The sequence below is a fragment of the Lonchura striata genome, chromosome 3, assembly GCF_050655825.1.
Source record: "Lonchura striata isolate lonStrDom1 chromosome 3, ASM5065582v1, whole genome shotgun sequence".
NCBI lineage: Eukaryota > Metazoa > Chordata > Aves > Passeriformes > Estrildidae > Lonchura > Lonchura striata.
Window position 1 is genome coordinate 18,200,873 of NC_140705.1, and position 26,752 is coordinate 18,227,624.

The following is a 26,752-nucleotide window of genomic DNA, read 5'->3' on the forward strand; positions in this document are numbered from 1 at the left end:
AATTCTGCATCTCTCCAAGGGAATTGCTCCAGCAGCTCTGGGTACCATACACAAAGCAACAATGCAGAGCAATATACAGTCACTCAGCTCTCAGCTCAGGCCAAATATTAAACACCAAAATAAGCCACACATTTTCCAACATCAGAACAAAAGGTGCATAAAAGGATTCAAGTGATAATGAGCAACAGTTTAAAAACATGTAATCTACAGCATTAAATGTGATAAATTTAAGAATCAAACATAGCTAGAATGTCATTTAAGAGCCAAAACATGCAGAGTGAGAAATGTCTGAGTCTGGGACTGTTTGTGCTTGCCTCTGGCTGAGAGATATGCTGAAAAAAATCTGCCAAGCTTGTCTGCTTTCCCTATTCTCCTGGAGCTTTGCAGGCATTAAAAGCTGCAGCAGATTTCTCCCTCTTGCTTTGCAGACAGAGTCCTGATGTTGTAAGAGAACAGTTCACACAGACCCTTATTTTCCCTCATGTTATAGTACCATAGATCAATGCTAGAAATACTTCTCTAATCCTCAAAAATAAACATTAGGACTATTCATTTAGTACATTTGAAAAATACATGTATATCAGTCAATCAGCTCTCAAGGTCACTGTAATGATTTGAAAGAGGGGGAAGGGAGAAGAGGCTATTTCAATGAAATTGTGATAACTGAGACCACTCATTTGTATCATTAATGTAGTCACTGATGAAAGCATGGCAGATTACACAGATAATTCTTTCAGCACACAAAGAAATAATTACAAATAATAAGAGCTTGGTGAAATGTCTATCACCTTTCCTAAAAAAACTCCTTCCATCCTCTTCAATAGTAAAATGAAAAAAATCCAATCCATGAATATTCACAAATTATCTTTGTCAAAAAGAGGGTTATAATGTAGGGTCCAAGACAGAACCCAGCATTTCATCCACTGTACCTTACAATCATTCATTACTTCTAGCTTTTGTTTCAGAAATTCCCCCGTGACCACACATCACTAGTGCTACTAATGGAGACAATACTGTAAACCATGAACTAATACTTCATGACACATTTCCTTTTTCTCTTTCCGTGGAGGGGAGGGGGTCTGTAAAATCCAAAGATAATTAAATAACTGCCCTTCATAATGTCACTTAAGTAAATATCTCTTTATTTTGCATGTTCTCATAGTTTGGTAACCAAATTCAGTTTTTTTAGGACTTAGGTGACAACAAAGTAGATGTTGATTCATATACCGGAGACATCCACATTTCATGTTAACAATCAGGTAACACCAGGTACCATTGTCAAAAAAGGATTGCAAAGCAGGCAAACCAGATCTCTTCAGCCTGTGCTATAAACTAGACAGGAACCTGGTCTGGAAATTCTGTACCTCTGTGTGATGAGGCTTCTTAGCACTGGCAGAAAGGGGTTAAAAAAAACCTGCAAAGCAGTAAAAAAACCCAAAACCCAGCACTGTGTTTTACTGAGTTGCCTGAAACACTCTTTGCAGGTCCATGCAGCCATGCTTCCACTCTAAAGCATTTGCTTTTCCTTGATTTCATCAAGGGCTCTGTACTCCACACTGCCATTCATTTCAATAGGCACTGTGAAGTTACAAAATTGGCATCTTACAGAATGTGTTACCAGGCAAGTGGTGCAATGGCTAAATCTCTCTGCCTGCTGAAAAACTGGCAAATGAGGTGCTCTGTTTCAGGCTATAGATGCACATGTTAAGTTGATTGGTGTTGCACCTTCTTACATCAGCAGCATGGAAATTACATGCTTAGCATAATCCCCATAATGAATTTGGGCTGTCTTCACATAAAGTTAATAAGGTTTGCTTCAGCAAGTCTCAAATGAAAAAAAAGCAAACCCATTATTGGCCTCCTGGAGCTCCAAATGCAGAGACGAAGCAGAGAGGGAACAGACCTGGCTGACCTCCACAGACAACAGCAGTCAACAGTCTCTGCAAATGTCCCGTGGGCTTTTTGGCAGTCTTAAACCTAGAGGCAGCTGCACAGTATACATGTAAAGATCGCTCCAAATTTTCTGCAGCCATGTCCCTTGATAACTACTAGCTGCTGCTTTTCTCCATGCCCTTGATAACTACTAGCTGCTGCTTTCTAACTATGTCTCCTTCTGAGCCCATCTGAGCTCTAAAGCAGAAAGGAAGAGCAGGAATCAGTAACTCATCAGTGAAGCAGACTGCAGGACGCAGGATTAAGATACAGCTTGTAAAAAGTCCTTGTACCTTAAAGGGGGATCAACACTTTAGTTTTAAAGTTTTAAGAAACAAAAGATTTGGACATAAGGATGAAAATTCTGCCAGAAAATGCTAACAGGTAAAAGGAAGTAGGTGAACAGAGGCAGAAAGAACATTACATTACAAGAGAAAAGAACAGAAACTCATGAAGTACTGTGCCTATCTTCAATGTAAGATTATTTCAGTTTTTCCTAAACTTTTTGAGAAGAGTAGTAAATGTATTCTTTTGACTATATGTGCAAGTATCTTTACGATATATGCTGCTCACATGTGTTTGTGTTTTTAGGATGCATTCAGGAGGTGTATCAAGTCAGGTACAGTGACATTTTAAAGTAACTTTCATATCCAGTCAAATTGAAGACCAGGTAGACAAAAAGTTCAGACAGGTCTGCACTCTTCCATACAGACAGTCATAAGGAATTATTTGTAATTTTTTTCTGCTATTAACTCTATCCAGCCTCTTCTATCTCAGAGCCAGACTTATATACTTTCCATGGGCTCTTTGTGAACGATCTTTTAGAAAGAACTTTGTAACATTCCTTAGACTGTTAGCTAAAGGTGGAAGCTTTTTTTTTTCTTGGTGTGTGTTTTGAACTTGCTAGGCATCACAAGGGGTCCATACAATCCCACAGCAATGTCTAAAATGTCTCCTCTTATCAAATTTTCAATTTGACAAGAGGAGAAATTTTCAACTCAAATGACCTCATAAGTATAAATTCTGTTTTTTTAAAAAAAAGCTTGTTCTGAGCACCCTTTTTTGTGCAGTAATTTGCCCTATACTATTGAAGCAACATCACTAAGATAGAAGGAACAGGAGAAAGCATAATTGGATATACAATCATGAAAATTATTACATAGCTCAATATAATCTAAATATTATTCTACAGAGTGCCTTATATATTTCAGGAGTCTAAGTACCATGCAATTACAGAGACTCAGCCCTGTGTCCAGCAGCACCCTAAGCCAGAGAATCCACTGTATGGTGGTAGTTCAATCTGAAAAAACTGAGTGGATGGCAGACATGAGGTTTGAGAGGAGTCAGTCAGCCAAGGCTATCTAGCTGCAATAGCAAAACATTTATATATTTATCACTAAAGGATAACAGCCATGTTGTTTCTCCAAAGTAAGAAAAAAAATTGATTTATTGCACAAGTTTGATCAAGGGCAAAACTGTAAAATTAATTCCAGCAAAAAGTAGTACAAGGTATATAATTTCAGGGGCTGAGTAGGCAATAAGATTAGAAAAATATAGTTTTAACCAGTCTGGGGCCATCTTATGAAAACTTCTGGCATACTTAGGTAAGCAATAAAAACACAATGTCTGTGAAAAAAAATGTTTAATACCTACCTTGTCTGTTCTCCTGTGTAATGTTAGTCATACTTCCATCTTCAGCTAAGCCTTGTTCCAAATTTTCTAGTATCTGTAGTAATTTTTTTAAAGTAGCAACATGAGTTTAAACAGCACTATATATTTAATGCAAATTATCTACAATGGACAGTCTCTGTGTAAACCAATTCATGCAGGAATGCTTCACCTAGGTACAGTTCAAAATTACTGGTTATTACCATAGTTAGATCAATTGCACAAAGTAAGAAAGTCATCATACTGTAGAAGGATGTTAGAGTTCAAATTATGATACTTACAGAACATTAAATGTCACCACACTCTAGGGTCATACACATTTTGTTAAGTAGAACAGGAAATATGCTCCACCGGAGAATGAACATTAAATAAAATGACCACTATGAAAGCCAAAACTGATTTTTTTCAGAGAAGGGCACAGTCTCCTGACTTCCTCACCCTAAGTATGGGCTTTAGTTTCTTTAGTTCCATATTTTTGTCTTCAATGAAGTATTCCTCTTAGGTCTTACTACATTTTCCTTCTCAAACTTTGGGGTTTATCACTTTTTAAATTTTATCATAGATTTTAAATTATGTAAATTGTTGAGTGAATGAAACGAACATTTGTTGTTTTACTAGGAGAATGGAAATGTATACTTAATGAACCTTGTGTTCAAAGCACCTTTAAGTATGCATGCAAGGCTCCATTTGAAACACAAGTCAACTTTCCTTTTCCTAATTCCATTACAATTTTCCAATTCTCACAGATCACCCCATTTTTCTTATTACAGATATATATAACTTGGTTGTAGAATAATGCCTGAGATTTCCTTAAAAAAACTAATAGGACCATTTGCTGTTTAATCAGCCACTGTGGTTACAGGAAATACAAAGCCCTGCCTCTTCTGGGGACTGAGCACACTTCCAAATGAAGGAAAGCTTTCAGTTTCTGGCAGTGTAAGAAGTAGTTGTCTTTTCCTAAACCAACAAGGCACACCTCAAATCAAAACAGGAAGTCCTCAAAAAAGAAGACTGATAGAATTAATCTGGTCTTGGAAAGTGTGTTGGTGTTTTCTACAGCCAATCAAGATAATCTGCACTTCCAGAAAGTCATCTCATGCCACCAATTTTAGACATATTAAGCTGGAAGAAATTGCTCTATGAGATACCAAGCCCTTTTCACACACTATAGTGAAGTTCTGGAGTTAAGTTCATAAATTCAGTTACAAAGAACTTAAGAGCAAGGAGAGCCCATAAAACAAATGTAGAACATTTACCACCTGCCAGCTGAGCCTGGCTAATTTGCTTGGTAAGAACTGTTAGGCCATGACAACCATGGTAATATGGTTTACTGTAAACTTTGGTCAGAGGGCTAGACTGAGCTGCCTTACCTCAGATTTTGAGAGGCTATGAGCATACACCAGTAGATAGCTGACAGGTGGCAATTTATGAGCTGGCAGTGGCATGCCTGCAAGACTGATTCTCAGTCCCACTTTCAAAAGCAGCGCAGCCACCTAGAAATCACTTAGTGCCACCTTTCAGTGTTAAATGACTACTGTATAATAAGACACCTTGTCAGAAAAAACCCCACATTCTTGTCTCCCACAAATCCAAACCACTTTATAATCTACCTTCTGTGGTCTAAAAACCCTGATCTTTCTCTTCCCCTACAAAATATCTAGCGATTTCGTCTCAGGTTCAGTAAGGCCCAGAGTTCCTACTCTTTAATAGTATAAACACAATGAGGGGCCTTCATCAAGGCAACATGCTGTCTTGTTTAAAAAGACAATGGATTTCTCTGAAAACATTCTCAGTAAAATAATCAAAAAAGAAAGAATTAGATATTAGCATACAATTAGAGTATTACATTAACCATTCTGTGACATTACTTGGGGATATCTAGCTGTGACCTCAAGCTCAACATCATTAAAACAGAGCTTGACGATAATTTGAGGCTAATTGTTTTATTCCCTAGGTTTATCTCTAGGTTTTTGCCCCTAAGTACAAAAACATCACCTGCAGTTTTCCAGTATTTGGGTATTTCCCCATTTTCCAACACTTGTTTAATAGTAACATTAATGATTCTGACAGCTTCTTAATGTAAATTATTCCATTTAATCAACATGGAATATTTAGGGGGCAAACTGTTTATTCTAGCAATATCACATGGCATAGCTTTAACCACTCATGTTCCTACTATGAAGAAAAATATGACTGAACACTTCTACCATTTAATTAATCAGTTAATGACCTGTTATTTTTCTAGTTTTGAACCCTTATTTTTATGCACACTAATTAGTTTCACTGGCTAGTATTACTTCACTGAGTCTTCTGTTTCATTCCCTATTTATAATTGCCAGAATTTCTAATATATGCATACCACCATTAAGCCTTTTTTTTGGTGCTTCTGGAACTCTGGCTTTTTGGGTACTCAGATTGGTCATCAGAGTTTCTATAAACTTAACAAACAAGGTGTCAAGACTGAAGTGGCTTATGAAAACTTACGTCACCTTCTCCACTAGAAGCCTATCGTAATCAAGCCTAAGAGACTGAAAAGTTTATCAATTTGGGAGTAAAACAGAAGGCCAGGAGATATGGAAAAGTGTGTATGAAAGGGCCAGGGAGGGACATAATCACTCATGAAGGAGAATGGTGGAACTACAGAAGTTGCTGCTGATGGGCAAATAGCACAAAGTACTTTTGACAAGTTTTGCAGAGGTAACACTTGAAGAGGACATTTTAGGAAGCAAGAGTGTTAACCCACTTGCCCCTGCTCCACTCACCTGGTAGAAGAGCTCAGCATGGCTCTGGCAGTTGAGGGATTAGGGTTTAAAAGTGAAATATAAAATGAAATGTATAAATTTCCAGGAGCTCTCCCTGAAGCATCTAGGGAAGCAAAGGTACTTAAAAACAAGAGGAGTTTAGATTTAGCCTGATAGTTCTCCTTTTCACATTTTGGTCTCCAGCTAAGCAGCTTTTAGCATGTCTTCAGCATTATTAGCACTAAAATGATGATGCTTATGTTTTTAAATGAACACTTGAAAATAACAAATCCTTTTGTGATAGTGTTACTCTTATTGCCTGGCTGTTCAAAGACTATTTATTTCAAGGCCGACTTAGAGGTGCAACAAATCATTGAGGCAGTTCATGTTGGGAAGACCAGCAATAACACAGAGACAGCAACAATTTCACTGGACTCCTCTCCCAGCCTACAACACCCATGTAGCACTGCAGATAATTTCTTTCCCAAATGTTGTTCATATAGAAGAAGATGCAAAATATCTAACCAGATCTCAATTAGACACTTGTAGGAATACTGGAACAGTAAAAAACATTGCAGGAAAAAATATATATGGGAACATATATTCAGGAAAAATTAAAATAACATTTTTGCACCCAACCTCCAATGCTGCTTCAGACACCAGAGATATGTAAGTAGATGGAGGCTGTAAAGACAAGTAACCAAAATAAATACCATTCCATCTTTAAATGGAATGGTTAATCTAAAGTTGACAGGTGTCTGTAAAACATATACAACAAAAGGCAATAAAGAATTTAGCAGATTAAAAACAAGTATTGGATAGGAAAAAAACCTCACCCTTTCATTAAGAAAGAGAAATTAAATAGGAAGACAAATTTTCTTATGATCAGAATGCACTACCATTAGCCTGGAATAACCTCCCAGGGGATGTGGCCTCAGCACCATAGGCTGGCTCATTAAAAACTACAAAACAACTTTGCACTGCAGAGAGAAAGACTAGGTGAGCTAATAGGTCTTTCCTTTCTTCTAGCTTTTATGACTCCAAGATCATCTCATTTACATAATGATGATTCGTATGCCCTTCGGTAAATACGGATGACCAAAGATTATTTTTCCACTTTTTAAAATAGGGAGGTAAAAACACTAGAGGCTTTGGTTGAAAGCTCCCCAATTAATTCTGTTATAACCCAAATGGTTCCCAAGTGTCACATACAAATATTAAGACTAATGAGTGTACATCCTTTATGTTATTTTCTTGGTTATGCCACGAGTTTTTGTAAGCATTAGAAACATATTCTTGAACATTCCAGTTGAGATCAAGATTATTAGACAAACAGCATTCTACACAAAAATCAGAACATATATCAACAATGTTTTTTATCAACCAGCCCTGACTTCAAATGGTTAAATTACCACCAATTTCCAACTGTCTTTTAAAAACACAGTTATTTTTACAAGCTGTCCATTTTCACAATCTTCTTTTTACAGTTGTCCTTGAATTGCTCCAAAACCTAAGGTACTTAAATGAATGCAAACAAATGAAGTAATCTGGAATGAGGTATCTAGAATAACTGATCAGAAATATTTTCAAGAAGGATGTTTTATTTGTTAGTAGTTATCTGTCTACTGTACTTAAAAAAAAAGCATCCATCAGCACAGACAATAGCTTATCCTGGCTATCATATCCTGCCTCAGAGGAAGCTGCCAGGACCATAGGGATATTTTTGTCTTTCTTGCTGCAGACAAGATGAACTCCACATCTTGTCTGGCAAAAGCATGAAAGTTGTCCTCTGTTCTACTCAATTGAGCCAAAGTTACCACAGAGAAGGGAAGGATCTCTCTTAAAATGCAAGAGGCACTTCATTACTTTTAATAGCAAATTTCTTATTCGCATCAAGATGGAGTGAAAAATGTCATAATTGAAACTTAATGTTCTTTATAAGGACAGTAAAATTTATTTCTTAAACATTAAGAAATGTTAGTGCCAAGAAATGCTTGTTACCTTGGTGCAGATTATCTTCATACTGTGCAGTCTGTCAAGTGATTCCTGAGGATTTCCTAGGTACTGAGGAAGCTCAGCATGCAAAATCCTCATGGAGAAAGGAACCATGGAACCTAGAAACACAATTAATTGTGTTAAGTGTGTTTGCTATAATGATTAGTTTGTGATTTGCCTATGTTAAAAAAGGTATGTCTCACTAGTACCTATATCACAAAATTCATTTTGTCTTCGTAACTTTTTCTTCTACTGATGAAAAATGTAAAAGATGAGAAAATAGGAAACTTTTCAGCTATATCATGTGACATGTTTAAAACATTTTAAGCAGGGAAACACAAGTAAACTGTATTCACAAAGGCAAGAAGAAGGTGCATCTAACTCAAATTTTCAAAAACAAGTTGTACTGCGAAATACAATGTTTTCATTGAAAATTTATTTAACTAAAATGAAGGATTAAAAAAATGGAGTCTACTTAAGTTGCAGCTACATTACTACTAGCATTTAATTGTTATGCATACTTTACAACCAATATAGAAGAAATAAAATGAAATTACTGGCCTTCAAAGTATGCTTGTGAAAGAGATATAACTGGGGCATGAAAAACCTCTTGGCATATTTTTGTGAAAATTCTGGTTCATTCAAAACATCAAAGAATAGGGAATTTTAAGCAATATTTGGGGAGAAAAAGAAATTCATAATAGTTTATTACTACCACTTCAGTTGTTCTTATTGTTTTTATTAAATTATTATAATTATTACTAGCAGTAGTCGTAGTACTGCCAAAGACCTCATTGTCTATGTTTATGGGTATCCTGGCTGACTTCACAGGCAGTTTCAGGAGTTCACCCAAACTGTAATGTGTGCAACATCTTGCTTTCAGATAACTGCATAATCCTGGATACATAGACAACAATACCAAACATAAACTAAACACCACTACTGAAACCAAATCAGAGCTGGCATAATGGGGATGTAGGCCTTGCAAAATACCACGCCACCGATGCCTTAGGATTTAGCTTTTATATTTTTCAGATCCTGTACTGCTTTAGTGTACAACTCTAAAACTCCACAGCCTGTCAGCTGCTGTTCTCCCATTATAGTCAGACAAAACAATTCCTCTCTAGGCCTGAAACTCAGGGACACCTTATTGTCTCAGGCCCCAAGAGATGTAAACAACAGTGAATTGGGAGGGGCAAACTTGGAGTAAATGACTTAATTACCTGAAGCTGTAATTGGAGTTTAACTTCTGATATGTAAATGGACCAAACTTTTAACTGTATGAAAAACTTGTGACCACTGTCCATCTTGGGTGTAGCTCCTCAGAGGCTTTTGACTCCCCAAGGTGTACCTGTTGAAGGCCTTCAATAAATACCCACTTTTATTATCTTAATTTTGTCTAGACTCTGTTTTAGGTAGCCACTCCAAGGCATCACCATATTTCTAATATTTTAATATGTACATTTGCTATACACATATTCTAAGGGGATTTCTCTCTCAAGTTACCTCTTGCTTTATCTTTTCTCAAAAACAGGATTCAGGAGCTTTCTAAATAGATTTTTGCACCTGTTCTTAACAGGCTTGTATGCCAAAGAGGTAAATGCTATACAAAATGAGTCACTGCCTCTAGACTTTTTTAAAGGTTGACAAAATTTTAATCACAAGACTCACTAATTATGACCTTCACAGTAAGCCACTTATGTCTACATAAATTCTCTTTTGCTGATGCTAACTGTTCCCGATGGCTTCCCGGACTGCTCTGTTCCTGTAATGGATGCACACGAGTTTCATGCATCATCATATGTGGAAAACACATTAAGAAAATAAAACTGCATCTGAAGATCTATTAAGAGACATGTAGAAGTTGATTCAATCAGTCACAAAATATGTGGAATATTTAATGTATGTATTCTGAATAGTGCCAAGCATGACAGAAGATTCACAGTCAGTGTAGGCAGTAAACAACAACAAAAAGAAAGTTGAAAATCATTTAAGAGTAAATTCTGTGCCAAAATACCAGAGAAAGATTGCTTTGCAGACATGCAAACTGTATGCAAACCTATGGAAACAAATCTAAACTCTGGCTGGTTCTATCTCTACCACCTCTCCAATGACCAAGTTCTAGTAACTCCACAATCCAAGAGTAATCCTGTTAGAAAAAGCAGTGCCTAAAACCAGCCTAGTTTGGTACTGCTCTTTTGGAGAAGATAAGTCTTAATTTACTGATGATGCACCTTCTGCTTCACTCAATGGGAATTCTGAGGCAAAGGTAAAAAAAGGGGAAGAAAATCATGTAAAAAACTGAAAAAAACCCTAAAGGTTTAGCAACATTTTGGTTACTGATTGTGTTGCAGTATTGTCAATTTTGAACAAGTTTGTCTGTTTACATCCTCTTGTAAAACACAACAAAAGGTCAATTCAATAAACACTTGTACAAAAAACTTGAATTAGTACCAGAACTCAACATACAAATAGACAGGTATTTAATGGAGCACAGATGAAACATCTCACGTTAGCAATTTTTAATAAAAGTTACACAATGTTTTGTGATACAGTTTTTTTGAATTCTGTATTTTCTTAAGTATTGATCTTATGTACTGCTGAATGAAACCACTCTACTACAATCCCTATGAGAGAAAAGAACAACCCACTACCAATGTAGATCATGAGAAGTGGTGTCAGAGGATGTCAGAATGATGAATGTGACTCAAGGTCAACTTAGACTCCATAGGAATCTGATTTATTTCCTATTACAACTAAATCCTCAGTTGTAATAGGCATTCAGAACTATATTACTTCAAAATATACTGTATGGATGTATTATTTCTCAATCGCTTAGTATTTCCTTCATAGCTTGTGACCAAAAAACATTCTAGTGAGATCCTCAGTAGTACATCAACTGTGGTGACAGGTCTCAAACAAAACCAGAAGAAAGCTGGCTCGGGGTGTAAGGCTAGTTACTATAAAAAATTTTCAAATCAGAATTTGAATTACTATTTCTCACAGGAGCATCTAAAACTCTAGCATCTGTTTCTTCTCTTTCTTTTTGAAACTCGTGACATAAACAGAAGAAATTTTACTGTAAACATCCAGCAAACCCATCCAATCAATGTCTGTTACTTACTGCTTATTAAGCAAACTACTAACTTTAAAATATCAGAAACACTACTCTTTCTGCCCTCTTCTTCAGAGTCCTTGTAATCCTTCTGAATAGAAGGAGATTTTTTTTTTGGAGAAAGGACAAAAATGTACACGTGTTTTCATACAAATGAGACAGCTGGGGAAAGGAGAAAAGAAACACCCTTTTACCACTGGTAAGGCTTTCTTACCAGTCCATGTAAACAGTATTGTATAATTTCAGGTCAAATCAGATGAGCAAATTGCTCATAAAAAACCTGCAGTACTTATTCAAGCCATTCAATCCAAATATAGACCTTAAATACATTGTTTATAAACTTTTGAGATTTTTGGTTAACTGCATTTTCCCAGATACATTCCTGTCTACAAGTAAACTTCTTTTTAGTTAAATTATATGAGGTATGGGAAATGCATCTAAAATAAACTGATTTTCTGGTTAAAAAAAAGGCCATAAATTTACTTAGATTTCATAAAATTTTCAGTAAGTGCTACTTATAAGGTGCTAGTACAGTTTACATACACTTCTCAAAAAGAAATACATGGCAGTAACAGAAAATGTATGTAAAGAGATCTGTTCACCAATGCAATTCTGTAACTGATTAGCAGCTGTGTTGGAAGTGACAAGAGGTGAGACTTTAAAAAGGTAGAAGAGATTTTCAGAAAACACTGTGATTTTAATTTTACATTATCTGGTTTAACAAGAAAATTGAGAAGAAGGAAATTATGTCTGCTGATGACTCAAATAGATCAATAATAATAGTACTAGGAAAGTCTGAAAGGCAGGTTGTAGAATTTGGAGTACAAAATTTAATGAAAAAAAAAAGATTAGTGGGGAAAAAAAAAACTGTACTTCCCTCAATGAACACATTTACATTGGGAAAAAAAAAGAAAGTACAACTGACTGCACTAACACTCAGCTGTAACAGAAATAATACATGTGCTTGTTAGACTAAGGATTACATTATCTTGTCTGGAAAATTTCACCTACTCGCTTTTAGGCCACTTAAAGCATGCAGGGAAAGACATATTTCTTTGTAACAGATTTATATTATAAGCAGGCATACATATCTATTCCTGTGGCATCCCACTAGGGACAAGAAAATTTTATATAAACACTGAATTTATCATAGACTGTCTTTTGCAAAATTACTCGGAATCAAACCCATATACTATTATATTTCACTCAGCACTGCATTTAACAGGGCAACATGTCAAGGAAGTATTTAAAATAATTAGCATAACCTGTAATTAAAATGTTTAGTTAAGAGCATAGAAGAATGGATTTTGCTCTCTACTTCATACTTCCAGTTTCAACAGTAATGTCCTCTTACACAGTAAAACTATGCCAGCTAAGCTTAGATAATTTCCACAGAAGGCAATACCCTACAATTACTGCTATATATTGAAATGTTATTTTAAGTTAAACAGGTCTTATTCTAGCTTGAAGTTTTATAGTTGACCTCTGTTGCTCCTCTTTAGGTGTTTCATAATAATAGATAAAAAATATATAATGGCACATGGTTTAATTTTAAGACCATTTTCTTAGCAATTATTTTTAAATACACTGGAGACTTTTTTTCAAAGAATGCGATGTTTATCACTTTCACATGAATTAATCTCATTCATATGTGCATATATATATCTATGTATTATCATCATACAAAAGGCAAAACTAAAAAGTTAAAAAAGGTCTGCTGAAAGGAAAATGGATACACTGAAAGCATGGGAACAGATGGAAGAAAGAGCAAGATCAGGTAGAATTTTCTAAGACCACAGATTTCAATTTCTATTTCTTTATGAACAGCTGCACATTTTCATAACTGTCAAAACATAAACATCACCTCATGTCAATCAAACTCAAACTGCAGCCCTCATCTACAGCCCTTTTGGAGCAGAGAAGAATATGCCAATGACCAGCTATTTTATCCTTGAATTTTCTTGTTGCAAACCAGTAACCAGAAATGCTTTCTGATCTGCATTCTAAAGCTTGTTCAACAAATCTTAAATGCCCAAAAGAAACAGAAGAGCAGATTATCAATTACTGAAAGGATAAAGTGGGATTTTATAACAGCAAAAAAAACCCAAACCAAACCAAAAGAAACAATTCATTCCTTTATTGGGTAAAAGTAAAATACACAAAATCGAGTTTCGGAAAAATATTCTGCTTTACACATATATATATATACAGAGGGATGTATATATGCTTGCCTTTATATGCACAAACATACTTGTATCAACAGTGTATTTGTGTAATTTATAGGATTTTTAAGAGGGATAATGTAGGGAACTTCAAATCCTAGCTTTACTGACTAGAAATTAAAAGTACACTTAGAAATTCCAGTTCAACAGACTAGTTTCCAAGTTTTTGTTTATTTCCTTCAATCCAGAGAGACTGGAGATAGGAGAATAAATGTTTGTAACCATTTAAAGAACACGTTTTGAAAATTTTATCTGAAATTACATACTCCCAGACACTTTACAATTTAACTGCACATGACCTAAGAACACAAACTCTAAATCATGATCAGATTTTGAAACTTTAAAAAGTTTCAAAAATACTTTTTCAGTAATTTGGAGTTACTTGCATTGAAGAAAGGAAAACATAACAGAAAGAATGCAGGAAAACCACAAAAATTGTCCTGCAGCAAAGAGATCACTCTGAATCTTGCCTACTGATAACTGTAATAAGGCAGAATTTAGAAATTAGTTACTTGCTCATAGTATTAAGAAATCCTGTGTAGAGCTGGCAATATTTTCAATGAGACTATGTAGCCTTGGGAAAGAATGGACAATTAAGTATTTTAGTAGTACTCTACCCCATTAGATTATACATACATTTCTTAACTAAAATATTTGTATTACTTCAGAAAAAATTCTATTTGCATGTCTAAGAAGCCTGAACAACTGGAACCACAACATTTGAGTGGTATTTATTCAAGCTGTATTAGCTGATTTTACAGTAGCTCTTTACAGTAGCTCTGAAGCAAAAGAACAGTGAATTTAAAGAGGCAGTGGAGAGGTACACAATCATGACAACAAAATAATGGGTAACCAGTTCCACCAGAGATTTTAATATGTTTTTTACTGCCAACATGAGCTTGAATGAAGAGCTCGCCTGAGCAACTGCCAAGACTCAATCAGTCTGACATGGGAGTATTAAGGCAGTATTTGTGGTAACACATGGAAAAAAACCAGTACCACGTGTAACAATAAAGTGGAGTATTTTTTTTTCTGCTTTCCTGCAAAATTTATTAACAAAGAGGAGCACTCTCTAAGACATAATTTTTTTAGCCTGTGCATTTCTTCTCTTATCTTTGTTTCTAAATTGATTTTCTTTTGTTTCTCTGCCTACCACAAGCTTTTGTTATTTATTAATCCTTTTATTATTATTAATCTTTTTTCCCCACACCACATTCTGCCACAGTTATCCCACTAACCAAATCTGAGGAATGTGGAAAAAAAGATGATTTATAGCATCATCAGACCCCATAAATTAAAAAAAGGAAGCTTCAGCCAGCCTGCCTCCTACTGACACGGACAAATAGAAGAGAAAAAGAAAGGAAGACAGCAAACTCAAAGTGGTCAAACACCATTGCAGAGGCATCACATAAAAGAGAGAATTTCTCCAGTCCAAGTTTGTCCTTACTTATGGCATGTGATAATCTGTTTTACAGTTTTTTCTTCTGTAGTATGTTTTAATATTCCTTGTTATAGGAATATTAAATATTCCTACATATATATATATATATATATATTCCTATAATAAAGCCCATTTGGCTTCCTTAATGGTTCAGTCCTGAGTTGTTTAACCACAGTCTTCCCTGACAAAATGTATGTCAATCCACATGTCAATCCACCTGCAATCCACCCTTGTTCCCTTGTCAAAGATAGCACACTCCTTTGGTTCTGGAGTGTTCCCTGTCCCTCATCCCTTCCTCGAAGCAGAACTGGATTGTGAGGTTTGCTCCCTCCCTGTGTTGGCCTCTCTTGGGGAGCCCTTACCCTGCACCCCTCTCCTAATGCCTCCTGTTGGTCACAGGTTGTGTCCTCCCTGCATTCCCCCCATCCCTTAAAAGTAGCCCCTTCAGGTTCAGATTTGTCACTTGCTCCACCCCCGTTTGGGATTAAATCCTTGGAGACTCAGACAAGTGTCCTTCCCTTATTCCTGTGCCTTGGTTTCCCCGTGCTCTGTGCCCTGCTGTGCTCCTCACACCGCGGCGATCACCGCCACCGCAGCGGCCACGCGCGTGTCTGCCCTGCGGCCACCAGCGGGACAGCCCCCGGCCAACCTCCACCCGTGGCCACCGAGAGCCAGGCACCATGGCACAGGCTGACAGTCAGAAACGGGACCAAGCTTCAGGCTGACCTTTCAACTGTACTTAGTCGTCTGCACTATACACAGTCCAGATGCTTGTAAAATGTCTTTTGTGGGTATTAGAGAAATACTTTGGATAAGTGTTTTCACAGTTAACGCAGTATCTCTGTATCAACAGACATAAAACAAGTTTCTCACCACAATTTTTGCTATTTTATAAGCTTACAAAATGTAGTAACCATTATTACAGTTTATCTTATACATCAGTGCTGCAAACTTGTTAACAACATGGGTTGGGTGTGACAGTTCTAGACCATGTATGATATGATTCCTTTAGAACGTCTGGAATTTCAAAACTGAATAAAAGAAACAAATTAAGGCCATGGCTTGAGTAACTAAGGACACATTAAAAATGAAATCACACACAAATTTTTTCTATCTTCATGTATTTCTGATAAAAATTCTAAATACAGTGGATATTACTAATGTCATAAAAATATTAGTAGTGAAAAGTGCTGAAGCAGTTCTGCTATCTAGACTCACACTATTTTATATCTATAGAAAAAATATTATGTATATATATAAAATTTTTGTTATTTTTTTTAAATCATCACTACCCATCCAGAAGTGCTATCCTATCACAGGACACACTAGTGTATCCTATTCACAGCACTGCCACCCGTTTAAAAACTTGTGTTGGCATTGAAACCAGAGCTCAAGGGAACAAATACACTATGAAGTAAGTTTCTAAAACACATACAACTAGATATTTAATGCCATGTTCCTCATTTAGGTCCTTCCCACCACAGAACAGAAGATTGCTTTTTTTTAGAGGAATACAGATGATGCTGCATCATCAGAAAGAAAATGAAAAGGGTAAAGGGAAAGAAACCCCACCCCATATTACATAAACTTCTGATCAGGGGAACAGAAGTTAAATTTTTACTGATGCATAGCTTATTTTTCCCTCCTTTGAAATACAAAATAAATTATTATAATATATATAATAAATAAAATAATTATAATATAAATTAAATAAGTTTTGTAGCTTTAGAAGACTCATGTTGGTAGCATTATTTCTTCTGGAACTTACTGCTGTATTAACCAGAAACAAGACCAAATTGCCTCATAGAAGAATGAAATAGCATGTTAATGTAGCATTTTAATTGTTGCTCTCACAGGTTCAGAAACACATAGGTATTACCAACGGAAAGGCTGTCTCAGGTTAGGAAAGCTATCATATGAGAGTTTATTATGTATCACAAGGAACACAGACACAAACAGTATGAAGAGAAGTGGGTCAGACTGTGTAAATATAGTTAAAACCCTTAAAAAAAATCCTGAAATCCATCTGTCATGAGAACCATGACAAAAATTCAGCCTTACGTATCCCACACAGAACAATGAAGATGTGCAGGAAGCAATTTGAAACAGGGTTCCTGACCCAAGGATCTACCCATTATGAAAGAAAAATATATGTAAAAATAGGATAAATCTACAACTAAGGAATTATAAGATTTTACTAGAAAATGAGAACAGTCAGTTCTCTGCTCCTTATCAATCAGGAATGATCTACAAGTGCCTTAACCAGCCCCACTGGCCAACACAAGGATCCCTGCAGAATCAGTGTCCTGAGAGGCTGCACTCCTACAGGCAATGCAGATGACTGAACAAAGAGCCCATAGAAACCAGGAAAGGAAGATTCCAGAAGGACTAGATCTTACAGCCGTGATAAAGACAACAATAGTGGGATCAATGCACACCATGGCTGCAAATGCCATACAAAATAGGAGGAGGAAATGGAGATTAGCAGCACTGCTGAAAGCAAAACAGCTTTAGGCCAGTTTCAGAGGGAAATTAAGAGGATGATATTGGTCACGTTAAGTTACATTAATGGAAAAGCATCTTTCACTTTTCATACAGTTACCTGTAATTTAAATTCTTTGAGATAGATCTCTCAGAGATTAATGGATGGAAGGCTATTCTCATTGCTCTAAGTTTTGAACTTCCCCTGCTTCCTGCATAAAACCAGAAAACTTCCTAATGAACTATATTTTTTATTATGAATCTTTTGAATACAAAGAAATTATGCAAAGTATTATCTGTATCCCAATTAATGGGACCATAATTTATATCTATACTCTCACTTCTTAAATTGACTTTTAAGTGCTTACTTCATTTATATACCATGAATCAAAATTAAAATGTTGAAATTAAGCAGTTTCTTTTAGGCTTATTACACCACAAAATGATACACAAAATTGCCAAATAGAAGTGGATTGTGTATTCATACTAATATATTTCAACCAAAATATAGGAATGATTTATCTGTATTTTATTATTTAAATTAGCTGGTTAACAATGCATGTATACTAAATTTCTTTATCCATTATCCAGCATAGCATAGTTTAAGGCTAGACAAAAAACAACTGCTTGTGTTCTCCTACATCCCTGAAAATGCTATTTCTCTCTCCTCAGAAGTATGTAAAGAAAGTTTAATAGCTGTTCCCACATAATAACCACATTGGATGTATACGAGATATCTGCAACTAACAGGTCAGCTCCATCCAACCTTGATCCTACTTTCCTTTAAAGCGATCAGATTATAGTCCCAGTTGATATGTTCAACTGTTAAAAATTAACTGAAGCATATAATAATGAAATAGACTATCTTCCTTAAGTTCACCTTTTTTCACCATCAATATCCTCATAACTTGTATGAAATAGCCACAGTGGTTGAGTGATTGCTCCAGGATCCAAAGTTCAGTCACAGGACAGGTGATGTGAACACCCGGCCAGACTGTCCAGAGCTGCTGCTCCCTGTATCATCTGTGGCATGAGCACTCAAGTATGTCAAATACTGACATGACCTGCAAGGATTTTTCTTAGACAAAATAGCTTAGTTTGAATATTGAAAAAGATGTGGAGACATAAATATGGTCTGTGGAAGACTACTATTGCTATAGCATCATGTGTGCAGCTGCTCTAAGAACACCAGATTGAAAAAGCTGTCCAACCTGATGGCCAGGACCACTTTCACTCTTCCAACTGACACAATTCCTTCCCAATGGATTGCCTGTGGTTACCTGAAGGATGATGAGTAATGTCAGAGGGAGTTGCTCTAGACAGTCCACACTGACCTTGCTGGGCTGCAACTGATCTTTTGCATCACTATGCAAAATAATCTGCAAAAAATCATGAACTCTTGGACACCAACTTCCCTTCCTCAGAAACCTCAAAATCTTTTATCTTTCTAGGTTACCCCATCAAGGCTACCAGCATCTCATGTAAAATGGACTGTAATTTTTCAGAGTGGCACTGCCTGTAACAACTGCTTCCTCCAAATGTTGTATTACACAGTGGTTCAAATAAGAAAGCCAAAGAACATTAAGAACACTCCACAGTGTACTTGCATCACTGAGTTATTCTTTTCTAAATAACAGTTACAGAGAAAATAAAATTTCAAATAGTCTGAACAAGAGCAAAATTGCTCTTAAAAATAGCAATTTTTCAAACCCAGACTTCTGGAGAACTAGAATATCCTGAGTAGTGGAACTATGAGGTTAACCTATGGACTATTTGGGAGCAGTGGAAAATAGTGTATTTGTAACTTGAGACAAACTGCTTATATAGAATTGAAGCTGGTGTTTTTGTTCTCTTCAATAATAAGACACACAGTAAATCTCTGATTTTACTTACTTTCAATTATATAGCAAATAATATTACATTTAATCATGTTTCAATGAAGAATTATTAACTTACTTCTAGATTTCAGTTTTTTCCTTTTAATCCTAGAAACCAGGAAATAACACCTGCTGTGGCATGAGGACGTGCAAGTATTAAAAATGGCTTAGTGATACTACATGGATGAACTGAAGAGAAAAAAGCTTATAGAGTCTGTTTCCACAAATTCTCTCATCATCTTTCAAGTCTGATTTTGGGTAAAATGAACTATTCAAGGTTGGTAGTTTTTAATTTCAGTATCATAGAACAAAAATATTACACTTATTGTTAAAAACATTCCCCTGTAGCAGCATCTGAAATACACTGCCTACCTATATTGTTCTAACTGTTGTTAGTTCTTATCACCACCTCCCTAATGCGAGCAATACTTTAATGTACTCATCAATAATGTTCTTCTGGGGAAAAAAACCAAACCAAAACCAACATATCCATCACTCTCCAATGCTTTAGCCTTAAAAACCCACTGAATCCAGCCAATATTTTATATTTACTGTTAAAAACAGAAAAAAATAAAAGTATTTCATAAATCAAGTGCTTTACCTTTACGTCCAGGGTATACATTAGGGTAATATTCATAATAAAGATCAGGCTGGTCTAAATTTCCAAATGGTTCAAATTCCATTTCTGCATTTTGGAACAGATCCAGTTTTACCAGCAGTGCTAGTCTCACAAACCACAGCTAGAAATTAATACATATAAAAAAGGGAAAGACAAAGTCTGTTATTAGCTTCAATCAAAAGCCACATGCAATACAATTTCAACTTTTCAACTTTTTCTGATAAAAGCTGAGTAAAAAGTTTCTCTGTAACTGAAAAGAATCAGGATTTATATTTACCTGCTCTTTAACATAGTACTTTTTAGCAAATCATTAAAACAAAGCTCAGAGGACCGAGGTTTAATTGTTTGTAAAGATAAACAATTTCAAAGGTGAAGTTCAAAAACTAACCTGCCTCAAATTTAGAACATCTCTCTTTGAAATGAGTTAACATGAATTATCAATCTGGTATTTTAACTGCTTTCCTGACTTTACAAGGATATCCTTAAAATCTTTTGGAGAAAGAGAAGCTCCATGAGCTTTATAATCACTAGGGTCAAAAACATGAGTTCTCATCTGGACACATCTGAATCACTTCAAATATCTTATTAATTTGGATTCTTCTTTTCTAAGCAACATGAAACACATTTCTAACATGGAATCTTACTATAAAGTTCACAATCTAGATAGGTCCATGAACTATAGTAGAACGAGTCTTTCAAAACAGCAAAACATGTTCCATTTTACTAATGGAAAAACCTTTAAAAAGAAACAAGATTGGATTTTCCTTAAAAAAACTAAGTTTGTTTTAAATGAAGGCCTACTTTACATAAGCAAACAGAAAAAGTATCTTGCTAAAGTACTAAAATAACCTCAGTTTCTACGTTACAATTAGGAAAAGAAGTTTGATCATGTTAAAAAAATTGCCACTATGTATATTGTTGGTAAAAAGGTGGCAAAGGCATATTTAAACTTACCTGTAAAGAATCTGTTGTATGGCTAGCGGGTAGTCCACTTTTTTTATAGCCTTGACCATGTGCAGTTAGAAGCCGCCCACACAAGTCAACTGCTGCCCTCCAGTTTTTACTGCTCTGGGAAGAAAACAATAAGAAGCAAAATCATCAAGTCCCTAAAATGCACAACTGCTGATTTTGCCTGCAGCAGCAACATGTACCCATCAGTAATAATGACAAGGTCAAGAGAGCTGGCTGGTGAGAAGCAGAATGTCATTTGTCAAAGCTGCATGTCTAATTAGGCAAAAAGGGAAATTAATATCACCAGGTCACTAAAACAAAAGAATATACAATACCATATGGAATTCTAAACCTAAAGCTAGATCATGTTTGATTATATAAATGAATATACTATAATATTCAATATTTTGTTTTCTCCTAAAAAAAAGGAGAAAAATATTGCCAATATTATCAATAATACCAAAGTTACTCTACGGTCATAAAGTATTCAATGATCATTCTTGTCTCACTGACTTATAAACTCAGATTATAACCCCTAGTACACTTCACCTAATGAAAATAAACTTTTAGCATTGTTCAGGATACAAAATTCCTATTAATCAAAAACAAAGAACAAGGAAGAATACAATGCATAAATGAGAAATTCAGAACAATAACTACTGTTTCACCTACAAAACATAAACATTTGTATTTCCATTGAATTACTAATTTCAAAATACTCTTTTTTTTTATTCATATAACAAAAACATTCTTAGTTATACAAATCAAACTATACTCTCACACTGTTAATCAGTTTCTCAATGGAAATATCCCAATAATGTTTCTGCCTTGTATAGTCTGATGCAACAAACTAAAAATTTAAAACACAGATTAATGCTTCACAGGTTTTAAGGTGTTATACTTTTTTATTATACAGAGGAGTTTTTAAAGAGACATATCCAGCAGGTCATTGTAAAGTAAATATATGCTATTCCTGAAAGTAATATTTTTTTTCAAATAGTTTCTTAATACATAAACATAATTGTAATAGAAAATAATCCTGTTGTCTGATGAAATGTGAAGGAATAAAATACATTTATATTGATCATTGCAAAGTCCAGATACTAATCTTGAATTGGTATTTTATTAATTTCGCTCCAGTGTTTCAAAAAACACGTTGATACAGCAGTCACACTGAAAAAAAACAGTAATAACAACTGAAGAATTTTCCTAATTTCTGGCCCCCATTTTGCAGCCACACAGGCCACAAACAGGTCACAACAGAGATCACCATGCACTGACCACCTCACCTCTCCTATCTGCATTGTCAAATGCCAGATAAAGTTGAGTTCCACTGGAAATGTAAAAGTTGGCTGTCAGCAAGACCATGAAACAGCATGGCAGACTCCGAGCCATCTACTTTCTTATGGAAGAGCAGGAAGTGATAATGCATTATTATATGCTTCAACATCTACCTGTATCAACTTGGAAAAGATGAACGATACTGACAAGGAATACCTGAAATTCATTCCTCTTTTGGAGAGACAAACTACATTCTTATTACCCTTAGAACAGGAGCAAACACAAAAACTAAAAAACTGCTAAACTAAAACTGCTCAACTTCTCTTCCAAAATGAGAGTTAGGATCAAAAAATAATAATGGATCATTTATGACCAATTCAGTTGCTACAATCCTTTAAATTCTATTTCAGGCATGGACGAAAAATACTTTATTGAACAAGACAGCCAAGAGAAGCAAGCGTGACAATTATTGTGAAAACAGTCTTTGCTGGAAGATGAATATTTGAAAATATTTCAAAATTACAGCTGCCTGAAGGTCATGAAGCATAATTCTCTGTGGAATCTTAATAGAAGACTGCTCACAGTACAACTCTAATTTGACATTAACTGGACAAATTATTATCTTAGGCAAATTGTACCAGACTTAAAGAGTTGCCAGTCCACCAGAAATCTTTATCCATTTCAAATGTCCCTCAAAACCTTGCAGGTCTTGCATTTTTGTGCTTTCTATGATCTACAATCACACAGTTCTAAAAATCCAGGTTCCTTATACCAGAATTTTGTTTGTAAGTCATAAGTATAGGCTCAAAGCAAATATGGACACTACAGCTTCAGATACAGCATTAAAAATACTGAAGAACACTCTCAAAGACAAAAAAAATTATTCTGTGATGATCAGGATATGGTTGTCTAACTGTAATGATGTGAAAACACTAATTTCTCTATGAAAAAATACTGTCAGCCAAATATTATTGCTAAATAGTTCACTAACACAGCAGCAGCCTCGAAGAAGAGAACTACTCTCCACACGATGTTAGTATCATCTTTCCACTCCCCCAAAAAGTATGAAACTGTTGTTCTTTTAATGAAAGCCACCAGCAAATATGATTCCTCTACTTTTTAAACACTATTAGACTAGATGTTTATCTAGTGAAAGGATTTTTTAAAAAATCCATAGACATAACCAAAAATTAAAAATCCAAACCATCTCAGTACCAACTGCTGTATATACCTCAAAGCTAGGCCAAGCAGATCAGTCACCCATCAGACTCTCTGTTCTTCAAAAAAACCAGAAATCCTGGGGGAGGTTTACATACAGACAGGGAAACTGCACAGTAAAACACATTTCAAATGTAATTCTTCTGTCAAGCAAAGAGAGGCACGCAGACTGGAAATCTACAGAAAATGTATTCAATGATGAAAAGGGAACTCCTTTGATACACAAAGACAATTTATAACTTTATTCAGTCTCTCAGGAAAACCACTGGCATTTTCTCCAATAAATAGTTGCTTCTTAGTACAGAAATGCAACCTCTTCCCAAAAGCACATATTTACAGTTTGTGCTGCTCCTACCTTCTCTCAAATCAGCCATAAAACTGTAGGAAAATGCTCACTGATTTAGAAACAAAAGAACAATCCCCTCTCCTATTTTTAAGGATAATTTATCACTTATTAAAGTGAATACGTATGTTATACTACTGTATCCAGGTTTGTTATATTTGAAAATATATGCAAAAGCACAACATTACTCTTGCAAAAGTAACAATATATGACTTTTATAAAAGAGACTCAAAGGGAGTCATTAACTCTACATTGTAACACCATTAAAGTGATTAAAATGTCCTCCTCCACTAGCTATGACATGCTTCTCCCCTGTAAATTACATTGGTAGAACATTTATACATCATTTAAGAAAGTGTAGCTAGTAACCCTTTCTTAGTCTAGCAGCTTGAGGATATTATTCCTTATTTAGAGGAAAATTTACATATTTACATTGGCATGATACTGCACTCTTTTTGTAAGTATGATAATAACCCTGAAAGATTGAATTCCTCTGACTGTAGGCACCTTACAACTCCAAACATCAGAAGGGCCTCTGGTAAGCAAGACGGTGCTATTTGTTCAATTGAGGGTAAAAAAAATAGTCTAAAATATGGAATAATAAGAACCAACATAATTGCAGCTTGCACCTTCTATTTGTGGATGTAAAACAAAGCAACACCGTGATGAGATCTTGCTTACATTTATTTGCTCTAGTTTGTAAATGCACGTTCCTATGCCAGATTAATAAAATGTTTTAGAAATTGAAAACCCAGATTTTCTGTTTTCAGTTAAGAAATATACTTATCCAGTACAGATATATAACTCTATTCACAAATTATTATAGAATTATTGTGCAGAACTGCTCCAGCAGCCTCTCATCTCTTTAAAGCCCTAAAGTTGTAAAACTAATTCACCTACACCACCTCCAAATCATTTTGCTACCAGTAGAGCATTTCCAATTCACTGCTGCCCATCCAATAGAAGAAACTGAAAATGTGGAAATACAGTTGTTCAATAAACCATCTTTGGCTTACTAGCAAAAATCTCATTCAAACCACCTAGACACCAAATTGATGCTGAACAATTTTGTTTACCAAGTTTAACAATTGGAGTTCAGCTCCTGGTGAAAAGCTATTCATCTTAGACATGATACTACTGTTGGTGATCTCATCAGAAAAAGTGCTCCTTTGGAAGTTCAGCTTATCAACTTCTTAATAAATTTTGTTTTCTGACAATTAGTTGTACTTGAGGAAGCTTTTGCAGCCTGCATTATGATCCCCCCAAAAGCACAACAGTCTCCAAAATTCTTTGCTGTAAGCACTAACTACATCTTACCCACAGAAGTGTTTTTACTTAAATGTTTTTTACTGGAACTTTTACAGGAATGTGAGAAGGTCCTGCTCGAGAATGCAACTTGGAAACAGTCCAATATAAGGTATTCCTCTGTGGCCCTGGTTAAAACAGGTGGTATTTTAATTTGTAGATGTAACTTAGGAGGTGGCATTGTCAATATGTACGGACCACATCACTAAACAGGGATCAGATGATTTACAGTATCAGAACAATAGAAAAGGTAAAACACAAGGCCTATGTCATTTACAATGTAATGTGCTGAGTTGTGAGCAGTGATAACAAAAACACATTATTTTCAATTGGGAGAGTGTCTGAGAAGAGCTCCAAAGATGATTATGAAGGCATCCATGATAAGGTGGCTAGAGAAGGGTTATTTTTTGCTTTAAAAAGAAAATCTGAGAAGTGGAAATGCCATGGCAGTCTGTTCATACAAAGTAGCAGGGGAGAAGATGCCGATATTAAGGAAAACAAAATTACTTAAAAAGCAACAGATGACCAAAACACTTAAATTATTGTAAACAACTTTGATTAGAAAAAAGATTTTGAGGGAGGACTGATTAGAATGCCTTTGATTAAATGAACTTCTGGAATAGCCTTTGAAAGTAAAAGCAGTGTATTTGTATTTATTAAAACAGCCAAACAAGCTAACCAAATTAATCATACTGTAGAATAGGAAAGCTTCAGAATTGCAGCTGAAGACCTGTGGTTTAAAGATTTGGTATACTGGTGAGCATATTTTTCAATCCACGCAGGATTAAAATAGTAATGAGACACTAAGGAAGCAGTTTCCTCTGAAGTAGACAGCTTAGAATACTGATTTTATTTTTTTTCCCAATAATACAATGGAGTTTGCTCAAGATCATCTGAGAATTTTATCCTAACAAATTTCTTCATAACAGGACTAAACATTCACTTTAGGTTTCAGCTGTCACTAGTGTCTTCCTACAGTCTGTGATAAGTGTTGGGACTTTTAGACGGAAACCCATCTAAATTTAGCTTGTGATAAGGAACTGTACTATTAGTTCTCTATTGACTTAAGAGTTCAGACAACAACTCACACATAAACACCTAAATAATAGATATCAGTCTAAAGGTGAAATTTATCCTAATTCTAAGCATTTCTGTTCTGCACTGCAAATGCATTCAAAGTACACTCTTCTGAGTTGCTGCAAGGGATTGAATTGAGTGACAAAAAGATCTCATGGTCATGTGTAGTGCAAAAGGATACCAAATAAACAGCTAAGGAAAAAAAATCTTAACTTCTGGAAACTGCAAAGCAATATTCCCAATATTCAAAAGTTTTTAACTAGATCTTAATATAAATATTGCCTGCAAGTTGTCCTTTGCATTCAAAGATTCTTTTGCTGAATATATTTGGTCATGAATTCACTCATAAAGAAAGTAAACTTTGTGACTAGCAACAGAGTAGCTATTATATGTCATTCTGGCCTATTATGTATGTAAAAAGCATACATCTTTTTAGTTTATATCATCTAGCATAGGATTTTAATGTTTTTAAGTCAAAAATCCCTT

The 26,752-nt window shown here is 35.3% G+C and overlaps 1 protein-coding gene across 2 annotated transcripts in view; it reads right to left on the minus strand.

Annotated features, from left to right (window-relative positions):
• The window catches only part of TRAPPC12 (trafficking protein particle complex subunit 12), a 49,195-nt gene that overhangs the window by 15,692 nt on the left and 6,751 nt on the right, over positions 1–26,752 (minus strand). For both annotated transcript variants that reach the window (XM_021551200.3, XM_021551201.4), the window contains exons 4-7: positions 21,046–21,159; positions 20,074–20,212; positions 8,343–8,455; positions 3,586–3,658 (exon numbers count right to left, since the gene is read on the minus strand). In XM_021551200.3, the coding sequence (XP_021406875.2) occupies positions 3,586–3,658; positions 8,343–8,455; positions 20,074–20,212; positions 21,046–21,159 (439 nt within the window). The remainder of the gene's footprint in view (positions 1–3,585; positions 3,659–8,342; positions 8,456–20,073; positions 20,213–21,045; positions 21,160–26,752) is intronic.